The sequence below is a fragment of the Cuculus canorus genome, chromosome 24 (assembly GCF_017976375.1).
Source record: "Cuculus canorus isolate bCucCan1 chromosome 24, bCucCan1.pri, whole genome shotgun sequence".
NCBI classification, from domain to species: Eukaryota; Metazoa; Chordata; class Aves; order Cuculiformes; family Cuculidae; genus Cuculus; species Cuculus canorus.
The window spans coordinates 319207-335599 of NC_071424.1; the positions used below are offsets into that span (position 1 = coordinate 319207).

The 16393-nt window shown below is 59.3% G+C and overlaps 1 protein-coding gene across 21 annotated transcripts in view; it reads right to left on the bottom strand.

The window, feature by feature from the left end:
* Positions 1-16393, bottom strand: part of PLEKHA6 (pleckstrin homology domain containing A6) — a 50647-nt gene that overhangs the window by 15300 nt on the left and 18954 nt on the right. For 8 of the 21 annotated variants that reach the window (XM_054087251.1, XM_054087252.1, XM_054087247.1 and 5 more), the window contains 7 exons: positions 4711-4791; positions 4407-4542; positions 4227-4331; positions 4052-4124; positions 3461-3561; positions 724-899; positions 29-514 (listed from right to left, as the gene is read on the bottom strand). In XM_054087251.1, coding sequence (XP_053943226.1) covers positions 29-514; positions 724-899; positions 3461-3561; positions 4052-4124; positions 4227-4331; positions 4407-4529 — 1064 coding nt within the window. In that variant the 5' untranslated portion in view covers positions 4530-4542; positions 4711-4791. The other 13 variants (XM_054087236.1, XM_054087253.1, XM_054087254.1 and 10 more) reach the window with 9 other exon arrangements.

Here is a 16393-nt window from a genome sequence, read left to right on the forward strand (position 1 = left end):
GCAGGATGGACCCCCCTGCAGCCCTCACCTCCGCAACTCCTCGGGGGGCATGGCTCCCCGGCGTGAGTTCACCCACTGTTGCAGCTGTGTCATCGAGCTCTTGCGCTGGGCAATCTTCTCGGGGTTGGTGCGAGGGGCAAAGCCCCGGCGCTGGGACGTGCTCTCCCCATCGGGAGGGGGGTATGCAGTGCTGCCAGGGCGGCTGGGCGATGAGTACGACCAACCGTTGGGCTGGGGAAGCCGCTCCACGCTTGCAGGCACCCGGGGTGCTTCAGGGTAAGGACTGCCAGGTTCTGAAGGCACCTCCTGCCCAGCGATGCCATTGGCTTTGGCCAAAGGTTCCTTCTTGCTCTCCATCCTCTCTGATTTCCTCTCGATCTTCTCCGAGCCACGACCATCACCTTCTCCTCGGGTCTTGGCGTCGGGCTCAGCTTTGGGGTGTTCGCGGTTGGTGGTGTTGCGGTGGTGGTGGTGTTTGCTGGGGGGAATGTTTTCAGAGTCTGGTTTCTCATGCCTGGAGGAAGCCGAAGCATGAGAGTGCGTTACCCTCCCTTTGCAATGCCCCTGGGGTGGCTGGTAACGTCCTGTCCCTCCCCCTCAGCCATGTGGGGTTGGGGCTCCCTGAGCTCCATTCTCCAGAGGCTCCCAGAAGGTCCCTGGTCATGATGCACAGCCCCTCTGCCCCATCTAAAGGGGTGGCATGGGGAGATGGTAGGTGCTGACCTCTGTGTTGGGGGGATCTGCACCCGGGCAGCCTCGCCCATGGCTTGGATCCAGGACTCCTGCTCCTCCGTGTTCTCGGCACTAAAGAAGTACGTCCGGATGCCAGCGTGCTCAGCCTGGTGAGACAGGGACTGCTCGTTACTCGCCAGCATCTCCTCTGCCCAGCACACCGTCACCTGCAGGGAGGCAGAGAAGTGGGGAGAGAGACAGATCGGAGGGTGAGAGCTCCATTACCACTCCAGTACAAGGTCCTGCTGCTGCAGGAGAAGCCAGGCATGGTCCTTCCCTCTCCTGCCCGAGCCTCGTAGCCATGAGTCCCCCATGGTCACCTACAGTGATGCTCGGGACCAGCCCTCCCCTAGGACCCGCCTGGAAAAGAGGTACCTCAGCACAGAGGTCCCAGCACCCCAGCGAGAGTAGTTATTGCCCAGGCAGAGTTAGGGGGAAGGTGGCTTCTGGGCCCAGACAACATTTGGGAGGGATAGAAGATTCGGTTTTGGTCTAAAGTCGGTGCCCACTCTGCACCCTGTGTTGGGAGGCACGTCTGGCCATTTAGGACCTTTTTGAAGCTTCCATCTTCCACCTCCGTGGAAAAGGAGGAAGAGGAAGAAAAGGGAGAAAGCAGGAGTTTTTCCCCACTGAAAGATGGGAAATGAGGTTCTGATTAAAACCCTCCCTTGGGTTTGTATCTTACCCCTTCCCAGAGCATGCAGGCACGAGGCCACCTCCTGCGACCCCCATGCAATCCTGCCTCTAAAAGCTCTGCGGCCAGACCAAAAGATCAAACCAAAGCAATTAATTCCCTAGATTAGTTCAAGCGGGGTGAGTGGAGCATGCGGGCAAGCCTGCGGGTCCCTCACCCTCCTGCATGCATCAGAAACACAAGAAGATACTACCTAGCGGTGTCTGGGTGCTGGCGTGGTGGACGGGCATGGAGAGACCTCCTATCCGGGGATCCTCGCCCGCGGAGAGAGGAGGAAACACAGACAAGCATCAAACCAGAGTATGGCAGGAGCATGGGCACTGCGGCACAGACCTCTCCCAACCATTGGGACCCTCTCTACCCTTCTCTGAACAAAAGCATCCCCCAAAATCCTGGTGTGCAGATGGAAAGGCAGCTATATGTCCACCTGCAGAGCTCAGTTCATGAGCGGCTTTGCAAGGCTCTTTCCCCACAAGTGACATTTCAACACTCCCCAGGCCACTTCTCTGCTCTCACCTGAAGAAGACACCTCGCTGGCTGCCAGTGTCAGCACAGCCCACACTGCCACTTGCCAGCACTTGCCCCTAAACGGTGCTCAGCTGCAGATTAAATGCAGGTTTAAGGGTGGCAGCTACAAAAAGCCATCCCTTAGATTGGGAAAACTCCACAGCACCCTGTGGGGACCTCGGGCACCGGCTGCGGCCACACTCGTGGGCACAATGGTGCACATTGGGTTTTTGCACAAGTGTGAGCCAGGCCATGCATTGGTTACAGAATCATGGAAGGGTTTGGGTTGGAAGGAACTTTAAGCCTATCCAGTTCCACTCCTCCTGCCATGGGCAGGGACACCTCCCACTGGATCAGGGGTTCCAAGCCCCATCCAACCTGGCCTTGAACACCTCCAGGGATGGGGCAGCCACCGCTGCTCTGGGCACCCTGGGCCAGGGCCTCCTCCCCCCTCACAGGAGAACATTTCTCCCCAAGATCTCATCTCAATCTCCCCTCTTGCAGCTGAAAACTGTTCCCCTCGTCCCATCCCTGCACTCCCTGATCAGGAGCCCCTCCTCAGCTTTCCTGTAGCCCCTTTCTGTCCTGGAAGCTGCTCTAAGGCCTCCCTAGAGCCCTCCCTCCTCCAGGCTGAACAAGCTCAACTTTCTCAGCCTGTCCTCATAGTAGAGGTGCTTTAGCCCTCAGATCATCTCTGTGGCTTCCTCCGGACTCGCTCCAACAGCTCCATTTCCTTCCTGTGCTGAGGAGTCCAGAGCTGAGCACAGCCCGCTAACAAGCGAGTGCTAACAAAACCCAGGACCACAAGCATTTGTGCAGATGAAGGTGCACCGTGGTGGCAAAGGTGCATGGTGACATAGATGAGTGCCGTGCAGTACCAGGGAAGCTCAGACCCTGCTCTGAGACAGTCTGCTGGTGGGGGCAGGCATGGGAGAGCCCCTGCTGCAGCAGCCACCCTCTGCTGTTCTCCTCTCCAACATACAGCAGCGCATGCTGACGAGCAGCAACGCATTATGAGCTACCTCCTTGCAGTTATGTTTCCCTTTCCTTTCTAGGCTGAAAAAAACCTGGAGCTGGAACCACCTCTCTAGGGCTCCAAGAAGGCTGCTGAGAAGCACTGCAGCAGCTGGCAGGGACAAGCTGGCTGGGAGCAGCAATGCCGATGGGAAACAAGGGCAAGAAATGGGCTGAGAGCACCGCCAGTGAGGGCTGCGCTGCTGCTCACTCCGTATCTGGCACCCCCCCGGGCTGGGGAGCAGCAGCGCACCCCAAAAAGCAGGGCTTGGAGGCAGTGATGCTCTTGGAAATGCTGCTCTGCCTTACGTGTGCCTCAGTTTCCCAAGCAGAGGGCACACCCATAAAGTGCACAGGGCATCCCAGGGGGTTACTGCAGTCACCCCTCTCCTCAGCTTGCTCCACGCCCCATCACCAAGAAAGCAAGAAGAGGGAGCAGCAGGGACCCTGCAAGCATGGCAACCACCCCAGCGCCATCCCAGTGCTCTGTCCCCAGCAAAACCATGCACTGACCTTGAACGTGTGCTTCCTGCTGATGTTGTCGGAGGGTTGCACGGCCGCCACGCGGAAGCTGAGGAGGGGGATGCTGCCCAGGATGCTCTCCTCCTTCTCGTCTGGTGAAGAAACACAGGGATTACACACACAGAGGCTGAGAGCCCTGGCTGCCTCCCAGTAAAGCCCCAGGAGCTGCAGTGGGGACACGGACCCATTGCTCCCTTCCGTGAGCAAAACACCTGTGGGAAACTGCTGCCTGCCTGTTGCTCCCCGGCAGCTCTGTGCAGCTGGCTCGCACAACAGCCTGCTCAATTATTCATGCCCGCCCTGGGCTCCACTGCCAGGACTGAGCCCAGCACTGCCAAGGAAGGCGCCTGCATTAACCCCTTGGGTCCCTGGCATGGCAAATGCCAGCGCAAAGGGGTGCTGTGCATGGCAACCACTCCCTGGTGGGCTGTCACCTCCAAACCCCTTGCCCATGCAGGAAGAAACTGCTCTGAGCCTGGTGACAGCCCAGGTTTGCATGGAGCCACTTGGCTGGTGGCCACCAGGTCCTGGCAATGGGGAAGAGCCACAAGGGGCAACCAGAGTGGGTGCTGGTGGCCATACCTTTGTAGTAGAAGAGGCAGCGATCCACCAGCACAAACCAGCGCTTGTTCCATTGCTTCACACCCGAGCTGGCCTGCGAGAGAAGGGCAGTGAGAGCAGCACCCACCTGGGCCAGGAGGCTATAAGGGGATGGCACAACCCTGGCAGACACCCGGCACAGCCCTAGCTCCTTTACCTGCTTGTAGAGCCAGCCACTTTTGGTCACAGTAGCATTGGGGTTCCTCTTCATGGAATTGGAGCGCTTCCCAAAGGCGATGCCCTTACGGGAGGGGCGTGGAGCCTGCAGAGGGGGAAAAGAGCCACTCAGTCCCTGTGAGGACCTCCAGCCCCTCATCTCCAATGCCACTTGCCGTACCACATTGCTCCGGGCACCCACCCGGCCTCCAGGGCGCTCCAGGGGCACCTCTGACACCATGGTGTGGTTGGGGGCCTCGCTGGTGATGGTCGCTGGCCGCTTGCCACCCGTTTTGCTTGACATGTCCAAGGTCAGTCTGTGGCACAGGAGAGCTGAGTCAGCAGAGCTGCATTAATCCACCCCCCAGAAGCTGTCCCAGGCATCCTCACCCCTGGCACTGGTGCTCCCAACCCCAGCCCACCTTGGTCCCCCAGCACAGCCCACTCCTAAGCCCCAAAACCACAGGAGCTGGGAGCAAACCTACTTTGGCACGTCGAGTCTTGAGTTGGCCTCAGGGATCTGTCCCGTCACTGGGTGCAGGAACGTGTTCCGCCTTTCATTGTGGCTGCATGAGACAGCACCAGGACAGTGGTTAGTGTCTCCTGTCCCCACCTCCCTCCAGAAACCCTTTACCTTTAGCCCCTCACTGGTCTAAGCTTGAGGCTTCGCTGTCCCACACCTGCACTGGCATCGGTTCCCTGCACCCCATGCCAAGCGAGCCCACCCCCCCACCTTGTGTCACCATCAACTCCACACTTCACACCCGCTCAGTACATTTCACCAGCATTTCCCAGGCAGTGGGAAGCTGAAATGAGGTCTCTCTGGGAGCCGCAATGAGTTCCCTGGTGGCCAAGCCCTTGTTACTTCTGCCAACGCATCCCAGACGTCACCATAACCCTCACTCAGAAGAAGTTGCTGCAGAAGCGGCGGCAGCAATGGCCCATCCTAGGCTGTGTCTGCAGCGACATTCCCAACATCGGATCCTCCCACTTGGCTTGCTGTTTTTAGAGCCGTTTGCCAAAACGTCTCAAGAACGGGGTCACCCAGCACGCAGGGCTGTGCACCACACTCACTGTCAGCCCAGGACTCACCAGCACACTCAGCTCAGCCCTAGCACAGCTTTGGTGATGCTGGGGTGCAGCCAAAGCGGCTGCTGCTGGCAGAGCTCTGTGGCAGCACCGGGAGGAATGAGGCAGGGCTCCTGCCAGGCTCAGCTGGCAGCATTTACCATGTCCCTGCCCGGTCCTGCAGAGCTGGTATCACCAGGTGACCCAACACCTTGCTGCTCCAGCAAGGAACATGCTCACACGCTACTTCCCAGGGGCCCGTGCTGCTGGAGCTGGGTCAGGATGAAAGGAGCACCCACAGGTCCAGGGCTCCATCCTGGGAAGTTTGCATCATACCCCGTTCCCCTCTTTCCCAAAGGCACCAGGACATGGGTGCCCTCAGCTGCCTGCAAAGCCAACACACCAACAACCCAGAATGCTCCTGAACTTTATTGTGTCAGCAAAACAGGGGAAGTTTGAGCAAGAAAATGCAGCTGCCAAGACCATCCCATGCACATACGCTTCACCCCAAACATAGGCTCCAGCCAGGCTCTGGAGATATTAACCACTTTCTACCCAAAACGCCCTGCCTCTCCCTTGTAGGTCTCATCCTGCCCCCTGCCACGGATCTGCTCCTCTCCACCAGCCCTCTCCCTCGCTCAGGGTCACCTTAAAAACCTAGGCGATGTGTTTGCACCTCACAGCTTACTTCCCACCCCCCCTCTGCTGTGCCACAACTGACATAAGATAGCTGTGGAGACAGCCTGCCCGGCCCACACACCGACAGAAGCAAAGAGGGTTCTGCCACCGGGGCTGGAGCTGCTCTCAGACCATTTGCCCTCAGCAGGTGATTTTGGAGAAGAACAAAGCAGCAGTACCAGGGCAGGTCCCCAAACCCCTTGTGATGCTGACATGCAGGGAAGGTGCAAACACCAAGTGAGCAATACCCTAATCTTGCCAGTCCTGGTGAGTGGGGGCTGCTGGGACCCACCAGCATGCCTGAACCCCAACTGGGGATGTCCACCCAATCCTCCTTGCAACTCTGCACCACAGCATCTCTCTCTTCCTGCAGGAGGGGCTCTCCCACCACCAAGCTCCGGACACCTACCCTGCTTTGCAGCCCCCAGGGCTCCTACTTACACCCACCTTGGTGCTTCCCCTGACACCAAGACCCAGCAAGACTCCAGGAATGGCCGGGGAACCTCTTTAAACAACCCTCCTCTCCTCCCCGGCAGCATCTCCCTTGGCTGACCCTGCTCCAGCAGCTCCAGTTCACCTCGCCTCTCAAGCACTGCAATGCAGCAGCCACTGCCCGGGCTGAGGGTCCCCTGCCACCGCCTGCCCGCAGCCCCCCCCACCCCTGCCAAGGTCCTACCTCACCCGTCGGTCTGCCCGAAACTTCAGCATGATGCCAGGTTCCCTCCCAGCTCAGTGCGTGATCCCGGCTCCCACCATGGCCTGACTTAGCATTGCTAAGGGGCGACGGCACGTGCCATGGGGCCAGCAGCCCCACACGGGTAGGGGGATGCTGGCAGCAGGTGAAGAGTCTTGCTGTCCTCTCCCAGGTATCCCAGTCCCCCAAACCCTGCGCCAGTGGCATTGGCGTTCCTGGTAACAGCAGTGACGGAGCTGCTATGGGCTCCAGTGCAGCTGGGGTTGGCGAGCTCCGGTGTGCGGCAGCCAGCCGGCAAGCGACGGTGACAAAACAGCTCCTGCTCGTGTCCCCGCGCAGAGGAGAGGCGAAGGGCAGCGCTGCATTCGCCGCCGCCTCCCCCAGCACAGGTGCAGTGCTGGCAGCAGGCAAAGGGCGAGAGGGGCAAGATGGGGTGCTGCTGGGGCCCCCCAGTCCCAGCAGGGCAGCGGCGTGCAAGGGGCTGCTGTCTGCGAAGGCGGCAGGTATTGCGGCGAGGGAGGCAGTGGTGCTGAGATGAGCTCTGCCACTGCCCTGGATTCCCTGCTTCCATCCCTTCCCCCTGCTTCTGTCCCCAAAGCATCCCTGCCCCCCACCCCCCCCCCGCTCTGCCATCCCTTCCTCAGGTCATGCCAAGAGAAAATCCCAAGGATTGGCAGAAGCACCGACCAGCAAACATCCCAGAGGCTGCAAGAGTGGGGAGATGACCCTGCAGGGCATCCAGTACCCCCAAGAGTCCGGGGAGGCCTTCAAACCTCAGCAGGTAGAGAGTGGGGAGCCCTGGGAGCAGGATTTGGGGGGACTCACCCTGGGCACACCACTTTGGAAAGAGAATGCAAACACATCAGGAGTGTTATGATAATGCCTTGGGGGAAGGGGGGGGGGGGGAAGGCAGCAGAAATCTCCAAAGAAGGAAACAGAGCACAGAAAGCCAGCTGGCCTCTATCACGCCGCATCCCTGCTCCGCCAGCACCCTGGGACCACCTCAGGACACCACAGCCCGGCCAGCCTGTGGCTGCTGCTCAACCCAGTCTCTCCCAGCCATTGCATCATCCAGCGGCTCCTCCCCAAAACCAGTGCCCTGAAGTTACAGCTCTGCCAGTCGCCCAGCCTGCAGCGAGCCGGGTCAGTGCCTGGCTCAGGGATGCTCCTGCTGCTTGGCTGGCACAAACGGTCCCTGTCAGGAGGCTGGTGGGGAGCAGCCAGGGATCACAGAATCATAGAATCGCTTGGTTAGAAGAGTCCTTTGAGATCATCGAGTCCAACCATACCTGTCCACTATTGAACCATATCCCTAAGCACTTCATCCACCTGTCTTTTTAACCCCTCCAGCAATAGGGACTCCGCCACCTCCCTGGGCAGCCTCGGCCAGTGCCCAAGAATCCTTTTGATGAAGAAATTTTTCCTGATATCTGATCTGAACCTGCCTTGAAAGGTGAGAACCACATCTCTAGCACAGGCAAAGGATGCACCAACACAGCAGCATTATCTCACCCAACCACCTAAATCCACTCCTCGAGGGCACCCTGCCCTCTGGGCATGGAGGAGGTGCCACTGCTGATCTCCTTGCTCTCTTGCCAGCCACACATGCACAAAGTAACCTGCATGCCAGTGCTGCTGCTCACGCCTGCATCCATGCCGCTCACAAACCCACCAGTGCTGGCTGTCCCCATGTCCCCTCAGCAGCTACTCACTCGCTTCTCTAACACCATTGCTCTCCGCAGCACAGCAGCCGGGGGTCAAGGTCCCCCAACGGCCCATAGGTGCGTGCCAGCCCTCCACCGTGTGCTAAAGGTGATGCTCACCCAGTGGTGAGGCTGCTGTGGAAGAAGGAGAGCTGCCAGCCGAAGCTGTGGCCCCTTTTGGGGTGGCAGCCTAGGAGGATGGTATGGTAAGAGTGGGAAAGGCAACTCCTGGCGTTGCCCTGTCAGCTCCCAGGGGATCCAACTGCCTTGTCCTCCCTCTCCCCAGCATGAGTTTCAGCTCAGACAGGCATCTCACCACCCCAACATCCTTGCCCCATGGGGAGAGTTGGACGGGTTGCCATCGCAGCGGCTGGGCTCTGCCACCCCAGCACCACAGCAGGCAGCAGCCAGAGGAGGCAGAGGCAGGCAGCCTGCCGCTCCGAAGCCATAATGAAAACCCTTCATCTGGAGGTTTTACCCATGTTCTCGAGGCAAACATCCAGGCAGCTCCCAAGCAAGGGGCTTGCGTGGCCACCGGCCAAACACACCCTGCGCGTTGGCCTCCTTCCCCTGTTTTTCTAGCCCATTCTTCACCTCTCCCCCTTCTCCTGAGCCACATCCCTCTCTTCCAACCGGAGCCCTTGGAAACCGTGTTCTTCCAGTTAACTGCAACGTTCAGCATCCACAGGAAGGGGTGCGGAGTCACCCCATCACCCACAGTCCTGCAAGGGGCCAGGCAGAGAAAATCCACCCTCAGATGAGCAAATGGCAAGTCCCGGCTTCTAAGGAGAGCCCAAGGCAGGAGCAAACACATTATAACATGCTAATAAACCAGACCCTCCACACCCCCAGGGCCATCCTGCTCGGCGCAGGGGGTGCAGGGGGCTCGGCTCTGCCCCATGAGGCCAGCGCAGTGTGGGCTGGAGAGCAAAAAAACCCACAAAAAATGAAATTAAATTTTGCAGGCGCAGCGCGAGCAGGTCTGGTGAAGTTGCTGCAGCTGGGGGACGAGTGCCAGCAGCTCGGCTGCTCCAGCATCTCCATGCAGGGCTGCCTTCAGCTCCAAGAGAGGCCCAGGCTGCTCCATCACTCCTTCAGCCCCCATTCGGTGACTCCAGCAGGAAAAAAATCAAAGCCTTGTGCATTCCCCACACCCTCGGCAGGGCTGAGCTGACCGGGCAGCATTCTGTGCCAGCCCTGGCCCTGGCTAAAAGCCTGGGACACAGCCTGGTGGGAAATGCTGCTTGGCATTTCCAGATTGCCCTGGACTTAGAATACATGCCAGCCTTGAGAGAGGGCAGCAAAAGGAGAAAAGGTTGCAGGGGAAGAGGAGATGGATGTGAAGGTGGGATGGAGAGCTGCAAGAAACCCCCTTGTGCCTGGCTGGGTACTGCCACAGGCTCATCAGAGCCAACCAGCAGCCCTAGGAATCCCAGCGCTGGCTGGATCTGCAGCAAGATCGGCTTTCGGGAAGAAAGCAGCTGATGGGCATTCGAAAATCAGACCTCAGTGCAGAGCCACATGCTGAGGTTTCCCTCTGGCCCATCTCCGCGGTGCAGCTGCCTGGCCAGCTCCTGCGGCACAGCAGGGCCCAGCAGCCGGTTCTCCTCCATCCGCGTCCCAACCCTGGCCCCGCCATCCAGCTGAGCAAGCGTTTCCGGCACGCCGTCCATCAGGGCTGGGGGCCAGGAGGCAGCACAGCTCTCCGTGCTAATGAAACCAGGCTCCCGCACACGGACAGCCTCCTCCTTCTGGATCGGTGCCAGCACAGAGATGTGGCCAAGCAGCACCCGCATACCCAACCACAGTGCCCGCGGGCTCGGTTCTGCCGTGTTCACCTTCCAGTGCAGCTGCTTCTTGGGGTTATTTTGCCTCTTCTCTGTGACAGGTGCTGCCACAACGCAGCCCCCGGAGGGAGGGTGCTGGTCCCATCCCTTCAGCCATCCCTTCAGCCACCTCAGCCCTGTGACAAACCGCACGTCAGCTGCAACCACGGCACCCAGGCAGGGAGCGCACAGCTCACCACCCACCACCAAGAGCCTCCCCAGAGCTTGGAGCCTCCACCTGGAGAGCTTTGCCCCAAGAACCTTGGGAGGGTTCTAGCAAGCACCGCAGCCAGGCCAGGCTTTAGCACCCACTTGACGCTTGCCATGGGAGGAAGAAAAGGTAGAAAAGCCTGAGCTAGATCCGGTTGGGAAGCAGCAGGGCTTGCTGAGCCAGGGCAAAGTCCTCGGCAAGGGCGGACGGCAGCTCCCGTGCAACCACAAACCACAGACGTCACCACTGACATGCAGCCAGGCTGGCACAGCAATGGCTCCAAGCAAGGACATCCTGGATGGCCAGAGACCGTTGGGTTGGAAAGCAGGAGAAGCCCCCGCTGTCCTCGGCACAGAAGAGCAGGAGAAGGGGGAAGCCAGGGGATTTCCAGAGAACAAAGCAGCTGCTGGCGGTCAGCATCGCTGGCGCAGGGAGGGCGAGTCCCCCGCTCCAGCTGGGGTTGGAAAAAAGCACAAAAAGCTCCCAGAGTTTGTGTTTTATCTCCCAGGCAACCCCGGCTCCATCACAGGCATGGCCCACAGGGGTGGCCTGGCCAAAACGCGCCGCTGCAGGACACGGAGAGTTCAGGGCACACACAGCAGCGTCCCATACGCTTGGGGGGTATTTGGGGAGTGTCACAGTGTGTGACAGGGTGAGCCAGGACCTGGGGCAGAGGAGGTCACACATAGTCCATGCCCTGGCAGTGCTGAGTGTGTGGCCCTGCTTTAATCACATCGGTCCATCATCCCTTCCTGGGCGACAAAGCCCATGTTCCATGTGTATGGGATCACGAGGCTCCCCAAGCCACTGTGCCCATGTGGGACAGGGACAGCTTGCAGCTCTCCTGCAGCATCACTGGCCAAGCATCCCTCCCTGGCTGTGGAATGGCCCGGAAGCCAGGAGCAGAGCCCCCAAGGGACCACTGGGGATGAAATCGCTGACGGACAGATGCAAATGCAGAGTGCGGGGCACAGAGACAAGGCACCAGGGTGGGAGGCTGCTGCGCAGTGAGCCAGACCATGGCAGACACCGAGAGGTATGGGGCACCAGCATGGGTGAGATGTCAATGGCATTTCTCAGAGCAAGATGCCATTCTTCAGCCTCTCCCCACACACTTTGCAGACTTGCACAAACCTGGAGCTGCTGAGGGACTGCAGACCTTCCCCCTCCCTTGGCCACATGCTGGGGCCACAGGGGAACAGCACAGCAGGACCACGGCTCGTGGCTGGGCTTGGTGCTGCCTCCACAATACAGAGGGGGAGTGTGGAGGTGTCTGGGCAGCCGAGAAGCCTCTGCCAAGGTGATCCACTAACACAGTCTCCGAGCCGCAAGGCAGACCCAGACCTGAAGAGTTTAAACCTCTCGCTAAGCTCTTTAGGAAACCACTTCCAGCAGGCAGAAATACCTGTCCTAAGCAATCTCCATACCAGGCATCAAAACAAACCCAGCCCCAACCCCTCCTCAGGCAGGTCAGGTCAGGAGTAGGGATTACGGCAATGGGGAAATCCTGCTGGGACAAATCCTCAGCACCTGCTTAACCCATCGCACACGCTAATCACACGAGCACCCTGACAGCACCAGGTGCCATGGTGCCTTCCCTGCCATGAACCACGCCTGCCCAACTTCCAGCTGTGCCAATCACCGTGCCGGCTGCTCTTGGGTGTCCCAGTGCCCTCGGCCAACCCTGGCCACAGACAATGGCCCACATGTGCCATGTCCAGGCTGGCTCCGTGCCGACGCTGCACGCACGCACACGCGCACGCACTCACCAGTGCTACCGTGCATCCCCGCCATCCACACTGCTTGCCAAGCCGGTGGCTTTCTCCTGGTCAGGATAAATGATTTCCTTCCAAGCCAACGAAGGCCATCATTGGTATCAATCATTAACAGCCACCGCAGCTGCTGGCAGCCTTAACCCCCTCAGCACCGTGCCGCGGCGGGATGAGCATGGCAAGGTGTGCTTTGCTCACACTGAAAGCCGTTTTAACAGCACCACAGGTCACTGCAGCCCAACCTGCTGGGGAGGCAAAAGCATTTCCAAGCAGCTCAGCACCCCACACGGACCCATGGCCATTCCTGTATGCGCCCCAAACCTCTCCCTCAGCAGCATGAGCATGTCCTGCGTGTCCCCACACAGCCCCAAGGGCTGCACCCTGCCTCCACATTCAGCCATCAGGAAGCTCCATCTCCCCCATCTCTAGGGCAGCGGGCAGCTAAGCCCCACAGCCCTCTGGCTCCTGAGGAGTGGGGCACCACAGCAGGGCCGGAGGCTGCTTCCTCCTGGCGGGCAGGAGGCATATCCATCCCCTCCTCACTGCGGGAATGAGGGCAGGACAGGATCTCCCAGCTCAGCGGTCTCGCAGCTCTCCCTCCCAGAGCTTTTCCAAGGAACATCAATGGCTGTAACTTTATCCAAGCGTGTTTACAACCCAGCTGCAGCTTTTGGCTCCCTTGGCTGTGCCGGGGGCCAGCTCGGCTCCCGAGGCTGCCACTCAGCTGGAACACAATGCTGCCAGCACCCTGGTGCCAGGGTCACCCATGGGGCTGTCTGGATCACCACTACAGGCACCCCTAGGAGAGGGGGCACGGGGGCTGTTCCTGCTCTGAGGTCTGAGAAGTGGATGGACAGATGTCCCCATCACCCCCCACACACACACCATTGGCTGTTACCCAGCCTGCAAACGGGTTGAATGATTAACCTCCAGCCGCAACATAGCCAGGAGCTGGCAGAGCCCTGCTCTGCCCATGCACAGCCCCAGAGCACAATGGCACCTGGGGAGCAAACCCATAACCCCTCCTGGTCCCAAGCCCAGTGGGCATCACCAGCCTCTGCTACCCCAGGAGCATCCCATTGGCTTGGCCAGCCCAGGGCAAATTCCTCATCCCTCTGCAAACACAGAGAGGCACAGAAGGGGCTCAGTTCTCATCCTCATCCCTGTCCCATCTCCATGGGTCTGGAGGTACTCACAGTCCGTGACACACCGCTGGTACCGCAGCCCAGCTCTGGCTATCGGACACTGAAGCGCAGTGGATTTCGCCTTCTCCAGCCCCAGCTGCAGCCCCGGGGGCGTCCGGGCTGCGAGTGCTCATAAATAGCTTTGGACAAACATCTGCACAGCACCACCCCGCGCAGGCTGGGAAGCAGAGGGCTGCTGCGGGGATGGTTTTAATCATGATAGAAGACTATCAAATGGCTAAAAAATGCCACAGACAGGAGTGAGCTGCAAATAAGCGCAGATGCAGCAGTTGATGAGACCCCTCGGCAGCAGTGCTCACCTCCCCATGCTCATGTACGTGGCCCCTTTGGGTATGGGCACAGCTCTTGAGTTACCCATTCCCCACACTCACGCAGGACATGGAGCCAAGAGCACCTTGCCAACACCCCCAGTTTGGAGCACCTGGAAGGCACAGGGAGCAGGAATGCTGTGGTACAGGAGGCCAAAATGAAGCATCCCCATCTTCCCAGCACTGTGTCTCCAGGTTCTGCAGAGCCGGGTACTGCTATTCCCACTCACCTCCAAGCCTACCGGGAGAGGGAGTGGGGTGAGCCCAGCCTGGGCTCAATCAGCCACGGCAGGATGTGCCGTTCCCTGCAGAGGCTCTTGATTGGTTTCGTCTAAATTAGCAATTTTCCGCTGTCGGATCTCCCACAGGCAGCTCTCACTCGAGTGCGTTAGCAAATGGGTGCACTCATACGGATGAAAAATAAAGTCATAAACACAGCACCCCAGGGCGAGGGGGGCATGACACGGCATGTTGCTCTGCTAACAGCGGCCTTGCCAGACTGCGTGTCCCCGCTGCCACCGTGGGACCCTGCAGAGTGCTGCCGGCACGCTTCCCACGGGAATCTGGGTTGGGGGAGGCTTCGGGTTAGGGGGTTATGGCAGTTCTGGCTGTGTCTCCGCTCACGAGCTCTACTGCGCTGCTGCCAGCCTTCCAAGTGACTCATGGTCTGCTCCGTGCCCCGACCTCCCGCAGTCAAGTCCCAACACATTCGGCACATTCCTGGCATAGCTGGCTGTGCCGTACCGGCACAGAGCCTCACACCTGCCAGAGCGGCAAGGCTGGGAGGATGCCAGCAGCATGTTCAGGTCTCTGCAAAGAAGCTCCTCCATCCCAGGGTTTTGTCATGGTCTGATGGCCACGACAACCCAGCGTGGCCACTTGTGCTCATCAGGATTTAGCCCAGAGCAGCTCAGCTCTGCCTCCTGTGCCACAGCGAAGCTGGCCCAGCCAGGAGGTTGTCATCATGGGCAGCCTGTCAGCCTCCCCAGCAGTGCAACTACTGTCCCACTTGGCCTTCCTCGTGCAAAACCACGTTTCCCTTACATCGGCATGGGTGCGATGGTGGTATATGGGGAGACTCTCCATTTTTAGATCCAATCCTGTACCTTCACAGGCCTCAGAACAGCTTGTAACTGAGCTGTGATGCAACAGCGCACGTCTCAGTTGTGCAAGTGCATTGCACCAAACAGCTCCCAAGGACAGGGGCTGATTCCGGGTAACTCGGGGCTGGCCAAGGCTCTCCAAGCCCGCAGCCATCTGCAGCACGTCCTGTGGCCCTGGAGAACAAGCCCCTGCTCATGATGTGGGTGCCAGTAGGTGCAACGTGTGGAGCTGCCAAAAGCGCTGCCCAGGAAAAGCCACCACGGCAAGGATCCACTGTGGGCAGAGCCATGCCTGGCATGTGCGGTGTGGTGGTGCCTCCAAATCCTCCTGGCCCCAGCACCAAGAGCCCCCAGGGCATGTGTCCACACTGCCAGTCTCTGTGTACAAACAGCAGGAACCAAAGGTTCCTGAAAGTGGGAGGTTTGTTCTTAAGCAAAGAGAGCAAACCAAACACACATTTCGCCTCTGGCAGTGGTGCCATCCTGGCTCAGGTCATCCTAGGAGTGACCATAGCCGAGCCCTGAGCCCTGTGCCAATCTGACACAGCCAAAATGTGTCTCCAAAGGAAGAGATAAATCAGTGTGTCAGGGCTCTCTGCACCAAAGCCCAGTGGTCCGAAGCTGACCAAGGCACCAGACTCTGCTGCTGAGCTTGCATCAGCTCCACACCAGAATGTGAGTGCTGGAGAGCCAGGCACCCCATGGCTCCAGGGGTTCTGCCAGCTCCTGTCTCCAGCACAGCCATCCTGGAGCACAGCCTGCAGCAGGCAGGTAAGGCTGGAAACTGGCCAGTTCCTATTAATACCTGCCGAGAGCTCATCTATCTACAGGCGGTTGCCACATCAAGCCATCAGCCACCTCCATCGACCATTAAACGCTCAACCTGGCCATTAGCACCAGCGCCAGGATGGGCGCAGCAATTCCCTCGCTGCCCTCAGATGGGATGGCCCTGATTTGACTGCAGTCTCCATCCCACCACACCCCGGCAGGGCAGGGCTGTGGCCGGGGCAGCAGGGCTCAACTTCCCAGTGAATCACTGGTTCATTCCCAGCTTCCCAACCACATCCTAATTAGTGCCCACAACAGCCCCAGGGGGAAACAGTGGGGGGAAAAGCAAGATATTTGCTGGTGGAAAAACAGAGGGAGCAGCAAACCTTCTATACCCCCCCAGACTGGACCCTCGGAGTCTCCTGGGAGTGCAAAACCAGCATAGCGACAGGGACATTAGGAAGAAGTTCTTCAGAATGAGGGTGGTGAGGCACCAGGTTGCCCAGAGAAGCTGTGCCTGCCTGGTCTCTGGAGGTGTTCGAGGCCAGGTTGGATGGGGCTTGGAGAAACCTGATCCAGTCGGAGGTGTGCTTCCCCATGGTAGGGGGGTTGGAACTGGATGGGCTTTAAGGTCCCTTCCAACCCAACCCATTCCATGACTCTATGACATGTGCCACCAAACAGCCTCGCCCTGTTCCTCGTCCCCCACCCCGCAGCCACCTCCACACCGGTACAAACACTGCAGGCGAGTTCAGTAGCATGGCGTTGGCTCTGCAGAACGAGATCTTCCTCTGAATGAAGTTTAGTCACCGTGGGATGTTTCCAATTGGAA